The sequence below is a fragment of the Paramormyrops kingsleyae genome, unplaced genomic scaffold (genome assembly GCF_048594095.1).
Source record: "Paramormyrops kingsleyae isolate MSU_618 unplaced genomic scaffold, PKINGS_0.4 ups39, whole genome shotgun sequence".
In the NCBI taxonomy this organism is placed as follows: domain Eukaryota; kingdom Metazoa; phylum Chordata; class Actinopteri; order Osteoglossiformes; family Mormyridae; genus Paramormyrops; species Paramormyrops kingsleyae.
In genome coordinates, this window is record NW_027325977.1 from 504,278 (window position 1) to 521,354 (window position 17,077).

Genomic DNA, 17,077 nt, shown 5'->3' on the forward strand with positions numbered 1-17,077 from the left:
AGGATATGATGGTACAAGGTCTAAAGTATGGCCATGTTCTTGAGTAGGACCTATTACAGACCTATTACAGGTCAGAAGATTCAGTAAGATTCAGGAAGTCTTTAACTAGCGGCTTAGGCGAGCAGCAAATATGTATGTTAAAATCACCCACAATCAAAACCCGGTCAAATTTTGGCATAAAATAAGTCAGAAAGTTAGAAAAGTCACTAATAAAGTCCTTCTTATATATATTTTGGTGGCCGGTAAATAACAGCAATAAATACTAGATTTAGGCGGCCCAGTTCACACATAATCACCTCAAAATTGTAAAACTGCTGATAACTGTTTACAAATAAAAGTTCTCTTTAATAACTATAGCTACTCCTCCTCCTTAACCAGTAGATCTCGACGAGCTAAAAGATCGGAGAAGGCACTTGATTGAAGCCTGAATGCGGCGTAGATGATTGGGTACTCCTAGCAAAACAGAGGAAGGTCACCGTGTCTGCTGTTAATGTTTATAATCCGGCATTTTGTAGCAGAACGAATATCAAATAGAGCTTGGCGATCATATACCAGTAAGGAGCAAACATTTCCAGCAAAAAGCAACATAAAACAAAAAAACACCAACATGAGCTAATCATGGAAGACGGCCGGCCACACACACTGGCACCATCTTAGGAATAAGATGTCTTATCTTGTCTTAAACTGGAGAAAATTTGCCATTCACTACATGCTGAAGGAGTGGACGGAGTTGCTGAGTCAGTAGGTGAATGACAGATGCTCATGTTCATCCACTCATCCACCAGTTCATTCAGAACGAGAATGAGACCCAAGGGAGTGACCAAGGCTGTCGGTGGTTCGTTCACTATAGGCATATATAGTCCCATACTGTCAAAAAAGAGGTACAGTCTTGGTTCAGTTTTGTTCCCCAAGGTGCAAATTTAATGTCATGCCCCGATCGTCCGCTCTTCTCGTGTGCCACGCCCCCTCGTTAACCCCATGTGGATTCCCCGTGTTTACCAGCTGTTCCTGATCGTTGTCAATTTGTCCATTGTATTTAGTCCGCGTTTCCGTTTGTTTCCCCAGTCCGGTCATTGTATTGTCAATGTGTTTTCACCTGCCTTGTGTGGAATTAAACCCGGTGTTCCCCTATTCCTGGAGTCCCTTCGCTTGCTTCCGCCCTGTATTGCGACACCAGGTATCTCAGTGGGTCTCCTAACTATCAGAGGTTTTTTCAGTCTTTGCTTAACAACCCCCCCTTTTTACATTCCTCTGTTGGCCCTTATCTGATCTTTGTCATCTGACCTTTTTGACTCACAGGGATTCCGCAATTGAGTTTGAAGGACAACAATTAGCATAACAATTAGTTGATAATCATCATTAAATAACAATTTATTAAAATGTAATTAATTTCCCTACACATTGGTGGACATTAAAATTTACTTGAGCTAATTTTTCCTACACCAGAGAATTTACAGTGAGTGAGTGTGAGTGTTGATGATATTTCTATCATACGACAGACATGAAAATGGAAGAATACAAACATTACAGGGGGAGAAGAACAAGGGTCATTTTCACACGCGGGGCCCCCCAGCCTGCCGCTGCCTGAGGAGCTGGGGGTCGTCCCCGCCCCCTGTAACCTGCTGCCCAGGATGGCAATCCTCTCCTGCATCCTCGTTTCTCCACCTTGCGATGCTCAGGGAGAATCATCAGCTTCCCCTGTTTTCCCTCCTTTTTCTGAGCCAGGGGAGTTTGTTCTTTGATATCTCCTAAATGGCGGCGTCCTCGCTCTGCTCAAAGTGCTCCATGCGGATTGGACTCTTATCCAAACAAGACTGTGGCCATTTTGAACACACTTCCACCAAATGAGATTCACATTCCAAAAACTGTCACGCAAAGTGAAATAAAGTGGCCTAAAAATTGTCTGACCACATTCACCCCTTCTGACATTTACCCCCCCAAAGTGAAATCTGCCCCCACTCTCAGACTAGACACAGCCCCTCCCTAAACTTAAAGACCAGATTAAACATATTCACAATTCAATATTAATATCAAAATTAATCAAGCCTATATTATCAAATATTTTGAAATAAATTATTGAAAGGCATTTAAATGTTTACTTATTTATTTACATATGTACATATGCATTTCTTTGAGGATGACAAGAAATATCTTTGCAGGGTCAGTGAAAAGTTTGGAAACAAAGTAATTTTTTTTTTTAGATGCTTATTGTAGCAGTGATGTAACTGATATCATTTTGCAAGAGGCCAATAGCTCATCACCAGAGGAAGAAGAGGGACGTCAGAGTAAGAATCCACCTTTCCATTGCGTTCAGGGGTATACCTGTATTGCTGCAATGCCACTGTGAGTGTTTTGTGGGATACATTGCATCTGATAATCTTATTCCTAAATTATTAACTGAGGGACCGCAGCTTCTCGCGTGCTGCGACCGACGAGAAACCCGCAGTTACCTCAAGACAGCAGTAGGGGGCGGACGTGAGGTTCAGCCGTCTGAAGTTAAACCGTATATTTCATGAGAAATTAAAATGTGTTACGCTTTGTTTTTAATTACTTGTGTAATTATTTACTTACATAGTAAGGACTTAGTTCAGCTTTTAATGAGTCTTTTCCTGAGTTTTAATGTGGTGAGAGAGAGACGCGGTTTGCTAATTAGCTTGTCGGTTGTCAGGTGTAGCAGTTCACAGGTTTAGTTAGGAATTTTTTATTGTTGCTTGTTGTATTTTGATAATTTAATCTAATGCATGATACTGATGTGATTTATGACTTTTGTTTTTAACTTTGTTTTTGCTTTCGCTGTTATGTCTCCCGTCTCCTTTTACATGGTTATTATATATGCTGATTTAATCTAATGCTGTTAGTTATGTTCAATTACAGTAAAGTGTATTTATTTAATTGTATTATATGATTTATGTTACCCAGTTACCTCACGCTTTGAGTGGAGCTGGACCAGGACATTAATAGGATACAATATGAAGCCTTTATTGTCAGTGAACAGGTAGCAAATACAATATACAGACAGAAATATATAAAATGTAAATATATAGGGGAGTGGAAAAGCCCCCCCACTCAACATGATTACATTTCATTACATTTTAATCAGACAGAAAAACAGTCATTTTGCCTGTTTGTTCAGTTTGCTGAACCCAATCACTTATTTTATCTAACATACGTCACACTTCAGACAGAGTAAAAAGGGTTAAACTGGTTAAAAAGCAGAGATTTTACCTTTTTCTCATGGAGAAGCAGAGACATGTGACACTCTGATAAGGTAAAAATGATTCCTCCAGCACACAGTGAGCTATCCCAGCATGCACAGGGACACTGAGGAGTTTTTATTATAAACCCTAAACCCTGGACAGAGGGGTTCAGTGAATGAGGAGGTGAAGCTGTACAGGAGGGTCAGTCCATCAGAGGAGACTCTGTAGAAGGACAGAGTACCAGCCGCCCAGTCCAGATACACTCCTACTCTGCGGGAGCCTGAGGGCTTTATGGGAATGTCAGTCTGTTTATTATTGTGATAGACAGAGTAACTGTCAGGAGAGCAGCACAGCATCCATGACTTGTCATTGTGTCCAGGCCGAAAGTCAGCACTGCGTCCTTTCCTACTGATTCCTTTATAAGTCACTCCTATCCGGGCTCCATCTCCACTCCACTCAGCCTCCCAGTAACAGCGACCAGTCAGATTCTCTCTGCACAGAACTTGGGGCCACCAGTCAAATCTCTCTGGATGATCAGGATATGGCTGCTCTGCCCCACATGTCACCTTCCTGTTCCCCTCTGATAGAGACAGGTATCTGTATGCTGTGTTGGGGTCCAGCGTCAGCTGGCAGGAGTCTGTAGGCAAGAGGAAGAGCGATTAATCCCATCACGAAGCCCAGCATCTCCATCATTATCACTGTCACACCTCACACACTCACTAACACAAAACTCGCTCCAATACACACATTTTATTCCCAATATACTCATGTAGCCGCCCGAGTCTGCGGCGCTCCGGCTGCCCCCTGCGCTGTGAGACACGACGCGCTGAGAGACTCGCTGGGGACCGAACTGCACTTTAGCCTGCGCTCTATTATTCTGTACGATACGCAAAATATAAAAACAAAGCAGGAATTCAAGTATGTGACGCCGGCGGGAAGTCGGGGCGAAATGTTGCGCGTGCTAAGTTAATAGCCTTAATTACAGGTAAATAAAATTACAAACAGCATTAATCAAACGTGTTAAACCTGAAATTGTACCACAAAGAGTACCACTAGAAGTTAATTTGTCTTTACTTCAAAATAAGAACTTCCTTCAAACCACTTCGGACACATACCCCCCTCCAGCAGCGTTCAGCGCCGACTAGTGATGTGTCGGTCGCGAACGAGCCGTTCAAAAGATTCGGATCCTAACCGAGAGACATTTTTATAAAACAAAACATCTCCGCGGCTCAGCGCTCCATGCTGCTCTGACTGTGACAGAAGTTTGTGTTAATGGCGTGTGAGCCGCGCGACCAATCACGTGATGGGTCAGACAAGTGCGCGTGTTGACGGTGTACGGGTACAGAGCACGAGGGAGGGAACGGAGGAGACAAAGAGAGAGTGTGGTGGCGAATAATAGGCAAGATGAGTGATAGTTGGAAACGAAGCGGCATTTGGATGCATTTTAATAGCTATGATAACTCAAAGGCACAATGCACGGTTTGAAGATGAAGCTGTCATTTCCAGCAGGATCCACAAACAACCTTCACAGACACTTAGGAACTGCGCATCCAACAGTTCAGATGGAAGGAAAAAGACAGGCTAGCGTGCTGCTACTGCCAGAAGCCGGATCAGCCCGTCTAAGCTGAGGCACTTAGCCTTTCTACCCCAAAGGAAATGTTACAATGTTACACTGTTAGAAAGGTGATAGATAGTTGTTAAAGTGGATAGATACTAAAACTGTTGGATGCTGGTGTTTTGCACGTTATTTGTTTATTATTTCTTTATTGTTATTTGTTATTTATGTTATTTGACTGTTAATGGCATCAAAGACAAAACAGATTTTCCACTTCTATGATGTTCAATACACGTGTAGTAGTGTTTGAGGTTTTTACATTTCATCTTTTTATACCAAACATGATGGGATTGAGAAAATCATAAGGTTTAGTAAACATATCAATCATGCGTCATAACAGCGCTGAATCTGGCTGAGGCAGAAGTAATAAAATGAAGAGCCGTTTGGGAGCCGGAAGAGCCGGCTCTTCTTGGTGAGCTGAGCCAAATGATCTGACTCACTAAAAAGAGCCGAAATTCCCATCACTAGCGCAACTGAGGAGACGTTCAGTGTCACAGCCAGTTTGGGGAGATTACGGGTGCTGTCTTAGGACAATCCTAACAAATCTCAAAACAGTACTACTACAGAAGTTCCCAGACTCCCATTGTTATTTAAGAAAATAGTCATTTTTAAACCCAAAAAAGAAAAGAAGAAAAAAAAAACACACATCACAATTATTATGTGAATGCTATCATAAAGTAGTAAAAATGGTATTAAGCATAAAAACATGCAAACAAACTTACATTTCTGGATCTCTGGTCTGGTCCTGCACTCTCCACTGTGGTCCACACTATAGCAGAAGCAGAATGACATAGTACTGCTGTATCCATTTATTTAATTGTTGAACTTTCTCCACATACACTAGTCTATAGGAGGAGCAGACACACATTCTGTACTCACTTCAGTTTCTCCAGTTTACAGCTGGGATCCTCCAGTAGAGCAGAGAGCAGCTTCACTCCTGAGTCTCCTGGGTGATTGTAGCTCAGGTCCAGCTCTCTCAGGTGTGAGGGGTTTGACCTCAGAGCTGAAGCCAGGGAAGAACAGCCTTCTTCTGTGACTCTACAGAATGGCAGCCTGCAGAGAGACAGACAATATCTCTCCAATAAATAAAAACACCTCACCACTATGAGTATTACTTTTAACTAAATGTGAGGACTTCAATAAAGGTTTCACTAATTACACATTACAGTGTGGAATACCCAGTAATATTGACCTCAGTATCTCCAGTGTACAGTGTGAATCCCCCAGTCCAGCAGAGAGCAGCTTCACCCCTGAATCCTGCAGGTCATTGTCACTCAGGTCCAGCTCTCTCAGGTGTGAGGGGTTTGACTTCAGAGCTGAAGCCAGGGAAGAACAGCCTTCTTCTGTGACTCTACAGAATGGCAGCCTGCAGAGAGACAGACAATATCTCTCCAATAAATAAAAACACCTCATCACTATGAGTATTACTTTTAACTAAATGTGACGACTTCAATAAAGATTTCAGTAATTACACATTACAGTGTGGAATACCCAGTAATACTGACCTCAGTATCTCCAGTGTACAGTGTGAATCCCCCAGTCCAGCAGAGAGCAGCTTCACCCCTGAATCCTGCAGGTCATTGTAACTCAGGTTCAGCTCTTTCAGCTGAGAGGAGTTTGATCTGAGAGCTGAAGCCAACACTTCACAGCATGTCTCTGTGAGTCTACAGCTGTCCAGCCTGGAAAAGGAAACGTGTTAAGATATAAATACATACACCACACACAGGTATATCAAATAAAATATCAAAATAAACATTTTTAAGTACAATAAGACATGCAGCATATAGCTGAAATATCAGTTATTTTGTTGTTTCCTTGTCCTAGTCAGAAACACAAATAGTTTTTACTTGAGACTCCCCAGCCGAGACGAACCTGCTTTTTAATGACCTTACAGGGTGAGTTACCCTGAGACTCTGTAATATCTGCATAAGTATTTTTATAAAGCTCTCAGCAGCGCTGCGGCTCAGTGATCAGCACTACAGCCGACCCAGGGGTTCTAGGGTTTTGGGTTCAGTTCCTGCCTCGGATATGTGTAAGTGTACATGTTTATGGGGGTTTGAATGTCAAGAAGAGCTTAAGTTATTTTAATTATGTATTTTTATATGACTTTTGAATTGCTGACATCATGACTGAAATCCGTATTTTCTGTTTTCTGTATCTGAGAACCTGTGAAATTTCCAAAACACTAATCACACAATTACCAATCCTGTCAGATCGGGATGAAATAGTGAAACTTTATTCATCCCCCTGGTAAAATACTGCTGTTGCCTCTCTGATCTTGCTCTCTCTGACACACACATACAGGTCAGAGCTCAGGGTTGGCCAGCATCCAGCCCCCTGAAGCTGGGGGGTAAGGGCCTTGCTCAAGGGCCCAAAACCAGCATCACTCTGCCGGCCAGGTATTTAAACCGGTGACCTTCTGACTACAGGCAAGAGTCCAAACCCATTGAACCACACACCACAGCAAGAATGTTAAGAAAAAAATATACATATCCGGCAGTATCCAGAATGAAAAAGAATTTCTGGGTGTCCATATAAATACATCCTAATTGTTCTGATAAGATATAAAAGCAGTATCATGAATAACATCTGTACTTCTTTAGCAACAGACGTATGTAAGATCACTTACAGAGCTGTCCTAGATTTCTTGATCACAGGCAGCAGCCTCTGAAGTCCTTCATCTGATCTGATGTATTTCTTCAGATCAAACACATCCAGCTCCTTATCTGACATCAGTAACACAAAGGCCAGAGCTGACCACTGTGCAGGTGAGAGGTCTGCTGCTGAAAGGCTTCCTGAACTCAGGTATCTTTGTACTTCCTCTATTAGAGAATTGTCACCCAGTTCATTCAGACAGTGGAACAGGTTGATGGTCCGTTCTGCAGATAAATTCTCCTGTATTTTCTCCTTGATGTACTGGGCTGTTTCCTTAATGTTATGTGAGCTGGGTCTTGTCTCTCCCAGTAGTTTTTGTAACAGATTCTTACTGGAGTCTGTTGAGAGGCCCAGGAGGAAGCGGAGGTAGAGGTCCAAGTGTCCATTCTTGCTCTTTAATGCCTGATCCACTGCAGCCTTCAGCAGGTCAGCTGATGAGTTTGACAGAAACACATATAAAGCAGCGAGATACTCCTGGATGCTCAGATGCACAAAGCAGTACACCTTCTCCTGATACAATCCATATTCCTCCTTAAAGACTTCTGTGCACACTCCAGAGTGAACTGAAGCTTCAGTGACATCAATGTTATTCCCTATCAGATCTTGTTCATAAAATATGAGATTGCCTTTCTCAAGGTTGTCAAAAGCCAGTTTACCAAGTTTCAAAAGGAAATCCTTGCTGTATTCCTTAAGCTTGGTTTCATAGTTTTTCTTATACTTCTCCTTTTTTAAACTCGCCTGAAAGATCAGGAAGTGTGTGTACATTTCAGTCAGAGTCCTTGGAATTTCTCCCTTGTCAGTCTCACTAAAAAGCCTTTCAAGGACACTGGCTGAAATCCAGCAGAACACAGGTATGTGGCACATGATGAAGAGGCTCCTTGATGATTTCACATGTGTGATAATCCTGCTGGCCAGGCTCTGATCACTAAATCTCTTCCTGAAATATTCCTCCTTCTGGGCATCACTGAACCCTCGTATCTCTGTCACCTGGTGGACACACTCAGGAGGTATCTGATTGGCTGCTGCTGGCCGGGAGGTTATCCAGAGGACAGCGGATGGAAGCAGATTCCCCTTGATGAGGTTAGTCAACAGCACATCCAGTGATGTTTTCTTTGTTACATCAAACTGGCTGTCATTGTTCTGAAAATCTAGTGGAAGGCGACATTCATCCAGACCATCAAAGATCAACAAAACTTTGTACCTATACAGCTCAGAGGATTCAAGCGATTTCAGTTCTGGGACAAAGTGGTGAAGCAGATCAATCAGACTGTATTCATCCTTAATCAAATTCAGGTCCCGGAAAGGAAGAGCAAATATGAAGTGAATGTCCTGGTTTGCTTTTCCTTCTGCCCAGTCAAGAATAACTTTCTGCACAGAGATTGTTTTCCCGATACCTGCGACCCCTTTAGTGAGTACAGTTCTGATAGGTGTCACACGCCCATGTAAGGGTTTAAATATATCATTGCACTTGACTGTAGTATCTTCTGTTACCCTTTTCTTGGATGCTGTTTCAATCTGTCTCACTTCATGTTCATCATTAACTCCTCCAGCTCCCCCTTCAGTTATGTAGAGTTCTGTGTAAATCTCTTTGAGAAGTGTTGGCTGTCCTTCCTTAGCTTTCCCTTCAAATACACACTCAAATTTCTGCTTCAGGTTACTTTTGATTGTGCGCTGATACTGCGACAGAAGATGCCCTGAAATGAAATGAGAGCTTTTCAAAAAACATTTTTTAGTCATTTAAGCCAAATTAAATCAAATTAAATAAATGATAAACTGAAATGTAATAAACATTTTTTCATAAACACTTTTTCTGTGGCAAATAAAACACACACTGAATGAGGTACAGCTCTTACTCTTCTCCAGCATGTCAGCGAGATCATTTCGCTCCATGGTCCTCAGGATGTACAGTGTGATCTTCAGAGCTCCCTCTCTACCACAGGTCTTCTGCATCTGACCATCACTGTCCAGGTCATTGTCCTCCTCCAGCTGAGGCTCAGAGCATTCTGGGTCATTTTGATCCAGGTACCTTTTGAATTTCATCAGCTCATCCTTCAGAAACTTTTGAGCTTTGTTCTCCAGTAGCTAAAATGAACAGTTATAATTTATTTATTATCACTCCTGGCACCGTATGTTTTTATTACTTCATTTGTGAATTATGCTGCGTTCCATTTCAACTTGTAACTTGGAAATTCTGAGTTTCTAGTGGGAAATTTCAACTGGAACGCCCCCTGAAGTCGGAATTCCAACTCATGAAGTCGGGGGAACCTACACAACCTCGACCTCAGAATTCAAAATGGCTGCACCCTTTATCAACAGACGTTAAGGCTGTAGATTTACAGTGTTTATAAGCAGTTATGTATTATTTGTGGCTCATTAAATTGATTGTACATACCGCTTTCTGTTGCTATTCGTGTTTTTATGCGCTAAACATCACAAAATCAGGGGCGGATTAACGCACAGGCTAGATATGGCTTAAGCCTAGGGGCCCCACGTGTGCCAGCCTGCAAGGGGGCCCCCATTGGCGCGGAGCGGGGCTGGGTTGGGGGGCCCACAGACTACTGTAGCCTAGGGGCCTCTGTACACCTTAATCCGCCCCTGCACATAATGTGTTGTTATCAACTGGTATTGCTAACAATGGCTAACAATTAACCTGGCTAGAACTGGGGCCTGTTTCAGAAGGCAGGATTTCTTGCTTAGCCGGATAACTTGTCAGATTTAAAGTAGTCTGGGCTAAATGTAAGTGAATGAAGATGATGGCCATTTAAACTGGGGCACATTAAATACAAGAAGTTTTTTTATTTATTTAACCTTTAATTAACCAGGTTTGTCCCATTGAGATCACAGATCTCTTTTGCAAGGGAGACCTGGCCAAGGTGGCTGCAACACAGTGACAATGCAGAGTCTTACAAAGTAATACAAGAAAGAAAAGAAAACATAGTTATAATTTACAATTACATATAGATAACCTCGATTCCAGAGTCTTTAGAAGAGTTTTAAATTCCTTGAGGGGTATTAAATTGTGCAAACGGAGTTCAACTTGAAGTCTGTTCCATGAGTAAGGTGCTGAGAACCTGAAGGCTTTCTTTCCTAGTTCGGTTCTTACTTTAGGAACAACCAGATTTAAGAAGTTCGTCGAGCGAAGGTTATGACGTCCTTGCTTCCAGGATAGGAATGAGGATAAGTAAGAAGGAAATTTACCCCTGATGGTTTTATAGATGAACATATGCCAGTGAGTGAGGCGACGAGCTTGTAAAGAAGACCAATTTAAAATTTTTCCAGATAATGTTAGTCTGTCTATTTTTGAGGTGGTGAAGAACATAAGTTTTGTTTTGTCCGCATTTAAACTGAGTTGTAAGTGACAAAGTTGTTCTTGTACTTTGTCAAAAGCAACTTGAAGGTATTCAAAAGCCTTTGCGGGAGTAGGTGCAGAGCAGTAGATCACGGTATCATCAGCATAAAGGTGAAAAGTTTTCCGACCCAGGTTATTTATATATATGCTGAACAATAATGGGGCTAGAATTGAACCTTGTGGGACCCCTTTGTGAATATGGAGTAACTCTGAGGTAGAGCCTTCTGCTTGAATTGCCTGGGTTCTTCCTGTGAGGTAGTTTGCAAACCATTCAACTGTTTGTTTAGAGAAACCGATATCTATAAGACGATTAATCAAAATTTTATGATCAACAGTGTCAAAGGCTTTGGATAAATCTAAAAACAAAGATAGGCAACATTGTTTGTCATCAAGGGCTTTTATGATGTCGTTTGTGACCTTCATCACAGCAGTGATAGTGCTATGATTTTTACGAAATCCTAAGCAAGAAATCCTGCTTTTTGAAACAAGTCCCTGGTATTGCTAAATGGCTTTCCGACTTGCTGTACTGGAACGAGGTTAACTTGGGTGTGACGTCATTCCCAGCTCTGACTTCCGACCTCCGAGGTAAATGGAACGCAGCATTAGTTGAATCATCTCTTTCACAGGACAAAGTACGTATTGTACATCTGTAGAAGATATATGTCAATTTAGATCAAATTTAAGAAAATATACTTCAGTAATAAATGCACACCTTGAAGATGGATGATAAGCCTCCTTCTTGTGGATGTGAATTACACTTTTTCACTCTGTCCCTGTGAATAAAACACAAATACCCATATATTCATATTTAAATAGATGTAACTGCCATCCACATAACTATTGAATATTTGATGTAACAGTTCTTGTTAAAATGAAATGTGTAACAATATACAAATTTGTCTGACCAATCCACCGGCGCTATACCCCCCCCGTTCGGCAAATTTTACCGACAGCACTCCTGTTTCTCTTTTGGCTCCAAAAGCAGCTGGCTTAACCCCAAAGGGATTTGTTCTGTCCCTTGTTTCCAGGGTTAACACTAGACTGCCTGTAATACTCAGGGGCTTCCTGTCTCTTGCTGGGCTGCACCTCAGGTACCCAGCAGGCCCAGGCTCTGATGTGACCTCTGGCAGCTCTGTAGGATCTTGTCCAGTGTGAGAGAAAAACTGACTAGTGGGATATTTTGTAATCAGCTTTGAAACTGTATCTTTGTGCAACTAATGCAAAAGTACCTGAGTGTTAGGCAGCTGACAGCCAAGAATGTAAATTTAAGAGAATTAAGAGTTAACCTTAGTGTAGCAATATGTGCTTGAACTTTGTGCTCATTAGATTGAACAGAAATGCAGGATAGAGAACAGAAATGCAGGTTTAGAGCGTGTTTATCAGACAGAGCAGGAAAATCACAAAAGGCTACAGTGAGTGGGGGCTGCTTGCAGGTGGCCAGACCCATAAGTTACAGGCTGTATAAAGTACATATGAAATGCTGATTACAAAATATCCCTCTAGTCAATATTTCTCTCACAAGTGTTTTCCCTGGTCCCAGGTTCATAGCCCCTTAGTTCTGTTTGTTAATTGTTAGTTAATTCCACCCGTGTCCTGTTTCCAGTGTCTGCTCTGATTGGTTGATTTTTCTGAGTACTCATACCTGCCTTTTGTTTGTCCCCATGATCTGTGTATTTTACTGCCTGCCTGTGGTCAGTTCCCTCAGTTGGTCATTGTATCACATGCTGTTGATCCTGTGCTTTGTTCCTGTGTGTATTGGATTCCTGTGTAGTTATTTCCCCCTTAGTTCTGCTCCCTGGGTTGCTGCTCTTTACTAGTGTCCCCTGTGTTTTGTTGTTATGGCCTTTTGACCCCTCGTGGTTCCCTTATTTTCTGCTCTGTGTTTTGTTATAAATAAACCCCTGTCATCTTGGAGCCGCACTGTGGATTGTCATCCTTTCCTCGCCTGCACCATCCCCCGATCCCATAACAACTAGCTAATTAGTAACAGGCACTGTTCCATTAAACATGTTCAAACTGAAGCCTCAGTCTGAACAGAGCTAATGAGCCCATGAGAATCTATTTATTATCAAAGCAGAAACATCTGTCGCAGAAGAAGACAATCTATTGTCCAGTCATGCTTAATCAATATAGAGCAGTAGCTTTTTCCAGCTGCATGCTGAGGATTGACATTTAAAATGCACTTTTCAATCTACCTTCTAATTCCAGCTCGCAAGAAATCAGTCTTTACAGTAATCCTCATCCTTTTACTTCAGATGTGATTTATACAGAAGACAGACATAACTTCTGTTTACATTTTCAAAGACAATGGGATTTGCAAAAGTAAAAAAAAATTGAAATTTGAACATTTTTTTCTTGTAGCTTGTGTGCACCTGTATGTCTTTTGACTGTGAGTTTTAAACAATGTTTAAATGTATATTTACCTTTGATCTGTAGGAAATCGTCCCTCTCTGAATCGGGTTGGTTCCTCCATTGACCTGTCACTCTTCATGGAAACACAGCTGGGTACAGGTGAGCCTGCTCTCTCCATCAGGACACTGTGGACAGTGAGAGGAAAGATCCTCATTATATAAATATAACCCATATAATGTGAACAGGGTCACATTAAATCTTCAGCTGTTTAACCTTCTGCACTGTCTTCATGTACTTTGTTATGCTGTGAAGCTCTTGATGCAAACATGCTTGTTTACATTTAGCTTTAATGCGAAATAAAGTGTCTCACCTAAAATGAAGATCCCAGTATGAAAGGTTTAGTATCATTGTTACAGCCTCCATTACTTGACTTGCCTGTTGTTGCTTGATATTACATAAATTTAGCCTTAAGTGTGGTTCCCCACAATAAATTTAGTGCATATTCAGAAGATCACGTTGCGCCCCAAAGATGTGAAAAATTGAAGAATCAGCGCTAGGTGGCAGCAGAGGACGGTATCCAGGGAATACAATTAAATGTTAATTCTTGAAGTAAATTAAACTTCACAACTTTAATAAATAATAAACATAAATCATCTACCCCACGGACCTGAATCAGTTAAGTCTTGAGGAAGTGTATTAAGTTAAGACAGATTACTCTCTCTTTCAAGAATGATGGATCGTTTATTTTTTATGACCGTGTGTAAAGCAGTACAAACACACAGGTTCTGTCTTACCTCTCAGTTCTCTTTGTTTTACACTCCACAGGGGGGGTCATTTCAGAAGCAGCTCCCCCCATTTTTGTGCCGATCTAGACCAGATGACTGATGCTGGGGCCTCTATGAACACGAAGCGTAAATAGTAACATACATGCATAATATCTAGTAGCTACTTCATGTAACGGGTGCGGCCACTATATACAGTATAGTTGTGTTTTTATATCTATACATATATATATATATATATATATATATATATATTAGTGCTGTCAAACGATTAAAATTATTTAATCAGATTAATCACAGGGATGCTGTGGATTAATTTCGATTAATCACGATTAAATATCATTAATTTTTAATCTATATTAATCGCATTTCATTTTGGATGAGCAAACAGACTCAAGAAAAAAGGGAAAATATATGCACTTAACATGTTTATTGAACATCTTGAACACGAGTTGGATGTATTCCATCTGCCACAGAAGTGCAATACCATGGACCCATATCAAAAAGCAAGATTTTTTGCATAGCTGGACAACTTGTCGGATTTAAGGTACCTCAGTTTAAATGGTCTTTATCTTCGTTCACTTACAATTAGCACGAACTACCGTAAATCCAACAAATAATCTGACTAATCATGAAATCTGATTTCTAGCCCGGTTAATTGCCATTGTTAGCAATATCAGTTCATAACACATTATGCGCGGTACTTTACGTATAAAACTCCATAGCAACACGTCCACAGATAAGTTGGACGGTATAGTGTGTGCGACCGATTTAATGAAGTAGTGCTTAAATAGTATAAAACTACAACTTTCCCTTCTGTTGATAAAGGGCGCAGACATCTTGGATTCTGATCTCAGGAGTCAGGATCCTCTGTGCTGCTCCGAGATATTTCTCAGATCTCCAAGAAACGGGAGTGCATGTTGTCACTTCCGGCTTCAAAACTCCGGAATCTGACTCGGAATACGAGTTCCGAGGGCAAATGGAACGCACCAAAACTGCCCGAAATGGGTTGACAGAGACATTTCAGGGATTTTGAGTCATTCTGCGCTGCAGATGGGTTAATTGCGTTAAAAAATTTAATCAGATTAATCATGATGGATCAATCCGCGTGAACCCGTTAATTTTGACAGCCCTAATATATATATATAAATATAAAACATACACATATGTATGTCTGGGGTCTCCCAGGACTGGTTTGAGAAACAGTATATAGCATCCGCTCAAATATATGTAATATACTCTCAAATATGTTATTTTATTATAATTATTTTATTATTTTATCTGTTGAATAAAATCTTACCTTGCAATGCAGAATCTTATCCGTGTTTCTTGACAAAATGGAGAGTCTGGCATTAAAATACTTTCACTTTCATGTACAAACAGTAAATGCTGTGTATCAAATGCAGAATCGGTCTAAGCAGAAATGGACACGGACTCAGTGGCCCGCCATAGGATTTTTGGGGATATTATCCATGCGACTTAATAAAAAGTAACAATATGAGAAAGGGGACAAGCTCCCGCCGCCACCTAATTCTGTCATGACGCATTTTTGCGTTAAACTTGTACGTATAAAACGCAGTTCTGCAGTGACACATAAATCAATAACAGGGATCGACATTCTAAAATGCTTAACGTGAAAAAGCTTATTGTGGTTTAATGTACCAAAACAGCGACCAATAATCACCAAATTTCTCCCTGACAAATCTGGTCATAAAGATTTTCACTTTTTCCTTGCAGCCACTTCAGATTAATATTTCATTAGTGACATTCCTAATAGTCATATTTATGTATACATACACACAAATACACACACACACACATATACAGGAATATTACAACAATTGTCGTAGTTAAATTTTTAACATTCATCCAACAGCCACTTTCAAGATTCACCTCTCAACAGTCAATTTAAAGACTATATTGAATTTCTATTTTATTAGCAGGCCACCATCACAGCCTTTATAATGTATTTTGCAAATAAATACTTTTGTAATTTTTTTGTACTTATCAACTGATTACAACACTACAACATATATAAGAAACCTTCGCAAAAACAAACTTACATACAGTACAATTATATACAATAAAGCAACAAAGTCACTGCCCATTGTTTTTCATTAATAAAATTGTAGTTTTACCTGGCTCAATGGGGAAGTTATTGAGGGCCCATCACAGGCTACATACGTCAAGCTAAGGTGTTGGACTCTGTTCTGTGTTTGCCCACATTTATTTATCAGACGGCTGCACTTTCAAACTTTGCCCCTGTTTTACAGGTTTGTGCAGCTCAGAAAGCTTTAAATTTTGATATGCGGGGTGTGACAGTAAGGGTGATCCACAGTACAGAGTACAAAGGGCGTGCAGGGAAGGCATCACAGGCAGATGGGCGTACAGGGAAGGAATCACAGGCAGAAGAGCATACAGGGAAGGCATCACAGGCAAATGGGCATGCAGGGAAGGCATCTCAGGCAGAAGGGCATGCAGGGAATGCATCACAGGCAGATGGGCGTACAGGGAAGGCATCACAGGCAGATGGGCGTACAGGGAAGGCATCACAGGCAGAAGGGCATACAGGGAAGGCATCACAGGCAGAAGGGCATACAGGGAAGGCATGACAGGCAGAAGGGCGTACAGGGAAGGCATGACAGGCAGAAGGACGTACAGGGAAGGCATCACAGGCAGAAGGGGCGTACAGGGAAGGCGTCACAGGCAGAAGGGCGTACAGGGAAGGCGTCACAGGCAGAAGGACGTACAGGGAAGGCATCACAGGCAGAAGGGGCGTACAGGGAAGGCATCACAGGCAGAAGGGGCGTACAGGGAAGGCGTCACAGGCAGAAGGGCGTACAGGGAAGGCGTCACAGGCAGAAGGACGTACAGGGAAGGCGTCACAGGCAGAAGGGCGTACAGGGAAGGCGTCACAGGCAGAAGGGCAAACAGGGAAGGCATCTCAGGCAGAAGGGCATGCAGGGAATGCATCACAGGCAGATGGGCGTACAGGGAAGGCATCACAGGCAGATGGGCGTACAGGGAAGGCATCACAGGCAGAAGGGCATACAGGGAAGGCATGACAGGCAGAAGGGCGTACAGGGAAGGCATGACAGGCAGAAGGGCGTACAGGGAAGGCATGACA

The 17,077-nt window shown here is 41.7% G+C and overlaps 3 protein-coding genes and 1 long non-coding RNA gene across 5 annotated transcripts in view; all 4 read right to left on the minus strand.

The window, feature by feature from the left end:
* Window positions 1-17,077, minus strand: part of LOC140586326 (NACHT, LRR and PYD domains-containing protein 3-like) — a 128,230-nt gene that overhangs the window by 57,185 nt on the left and 53,968 nt on the right. Inside the window, exons 9-10 of the mRNA XM_072708129.1 lie at window positions 6,318-6,491; window positions 6,005-6,178 (exon numbers count right to left, since the gene is read on the minus strand). Coding sequence (XP_072564230.1) covers window positions 6,005-6,178; window positions 6,318-6,491 — 348 coding nt within the window. The remainder of the gene's footprint in view (window positions 1-6,004; window positions 6,179-6,317; window positions 6,492-17,077) is intronic.
* Window positions 2,983-4,618, minus strand: LOC140586336 (stonustoxin subunit beta-like). 2 transcript variants are annotated; one of them, XM_072708147.1, is made up of 2 exons: window positions 3,945-4,305; window positions 2,983-3,834 (listed from the first exon to the last, which is right to left on the minus strand). In XM_072708147.1, exons 1-2 carry the CDS (start codon window positions 3,964-3,966, stop codon window positions 3,299-3,301), a joined length of 558 nt encoding a protein of 185 aa, XP_072564248.1. In that variant the 5' UTR covers window positions 3,967-4,305; the 3' UTR covers window positions 2,983-3,298. The 2 variants fall into 2 exon arrangements, 1 of the variants encoding a protein (XP_072564248.1); XR_011988172.1 differs by lacking the exon at window positions 3,945-4,305 and adding an exon at window positions 4,313-4,618 and having other exon boundaries at window positions 3,738-3,834.
* LOC140586323 (NLR family CARD domain-containing protein 3-like) lies at window positions 7,438-9,507 on the minus strand. Its single transcript, XM_072708123.1, has 2 exons — window positions 9,298-9,507; window positions 7,438-9,138 (listed from the first exon to the last, which is right to left on the minus strand). Exons 1-2 carry the CDS (start codon window positions 9,505-9,507, stop codon window positions 7,438-7,440), a joined length of 1,911 nt encoding a protein of 636 aa, XP_072564224.1.
* Window positions 11,218-15,331, minus strand: LOC140586337 (uncharacterized). Its single transcript, XR_011988173.1, has 5 exons — window positions 15,251-15,331; window positions 13,963-14,064; window positions 13,240-13,353; window positions 11,529-11,589; window positions 11,218-11,394 (listed from the first exon to the last, which is right to left on the minus strand). It is a non-coding gene; the product is annotated as an uncharacterized lncRNA (long non-coding RNA).

Excerpts from the sequence above, each read along its gene's own strand:
- LOC140586336 (XM_072708147.1), bottom strand. The coding sequence starts at position 3,966 with ATGAGTATATTGGGAATAAAAT. Across the intron at positions 3,835-3,944 it reads GAGTATATTGGGAATAAAAT|ACTCCTGCCAGCTGACGCTG; the intron begins GTGTGTATTGGA and ends TCTTGCCTACAG.
- LOC140586323 (XM_072708123.1), bottom strand. The coding sequence starts at position 9,507 with ATGAAATTCAAAAGGTACCTGGATCAAAATGACCCAGAATGCTCTGAG. Across the intron at positions 9,139-9,297 it reads AGAGCTGTACCTCATTCAGT|CGCACAATCAAAAGTAACCT; the intron begins GTGTGTTTTATT and ends TCGCAGTATCAG.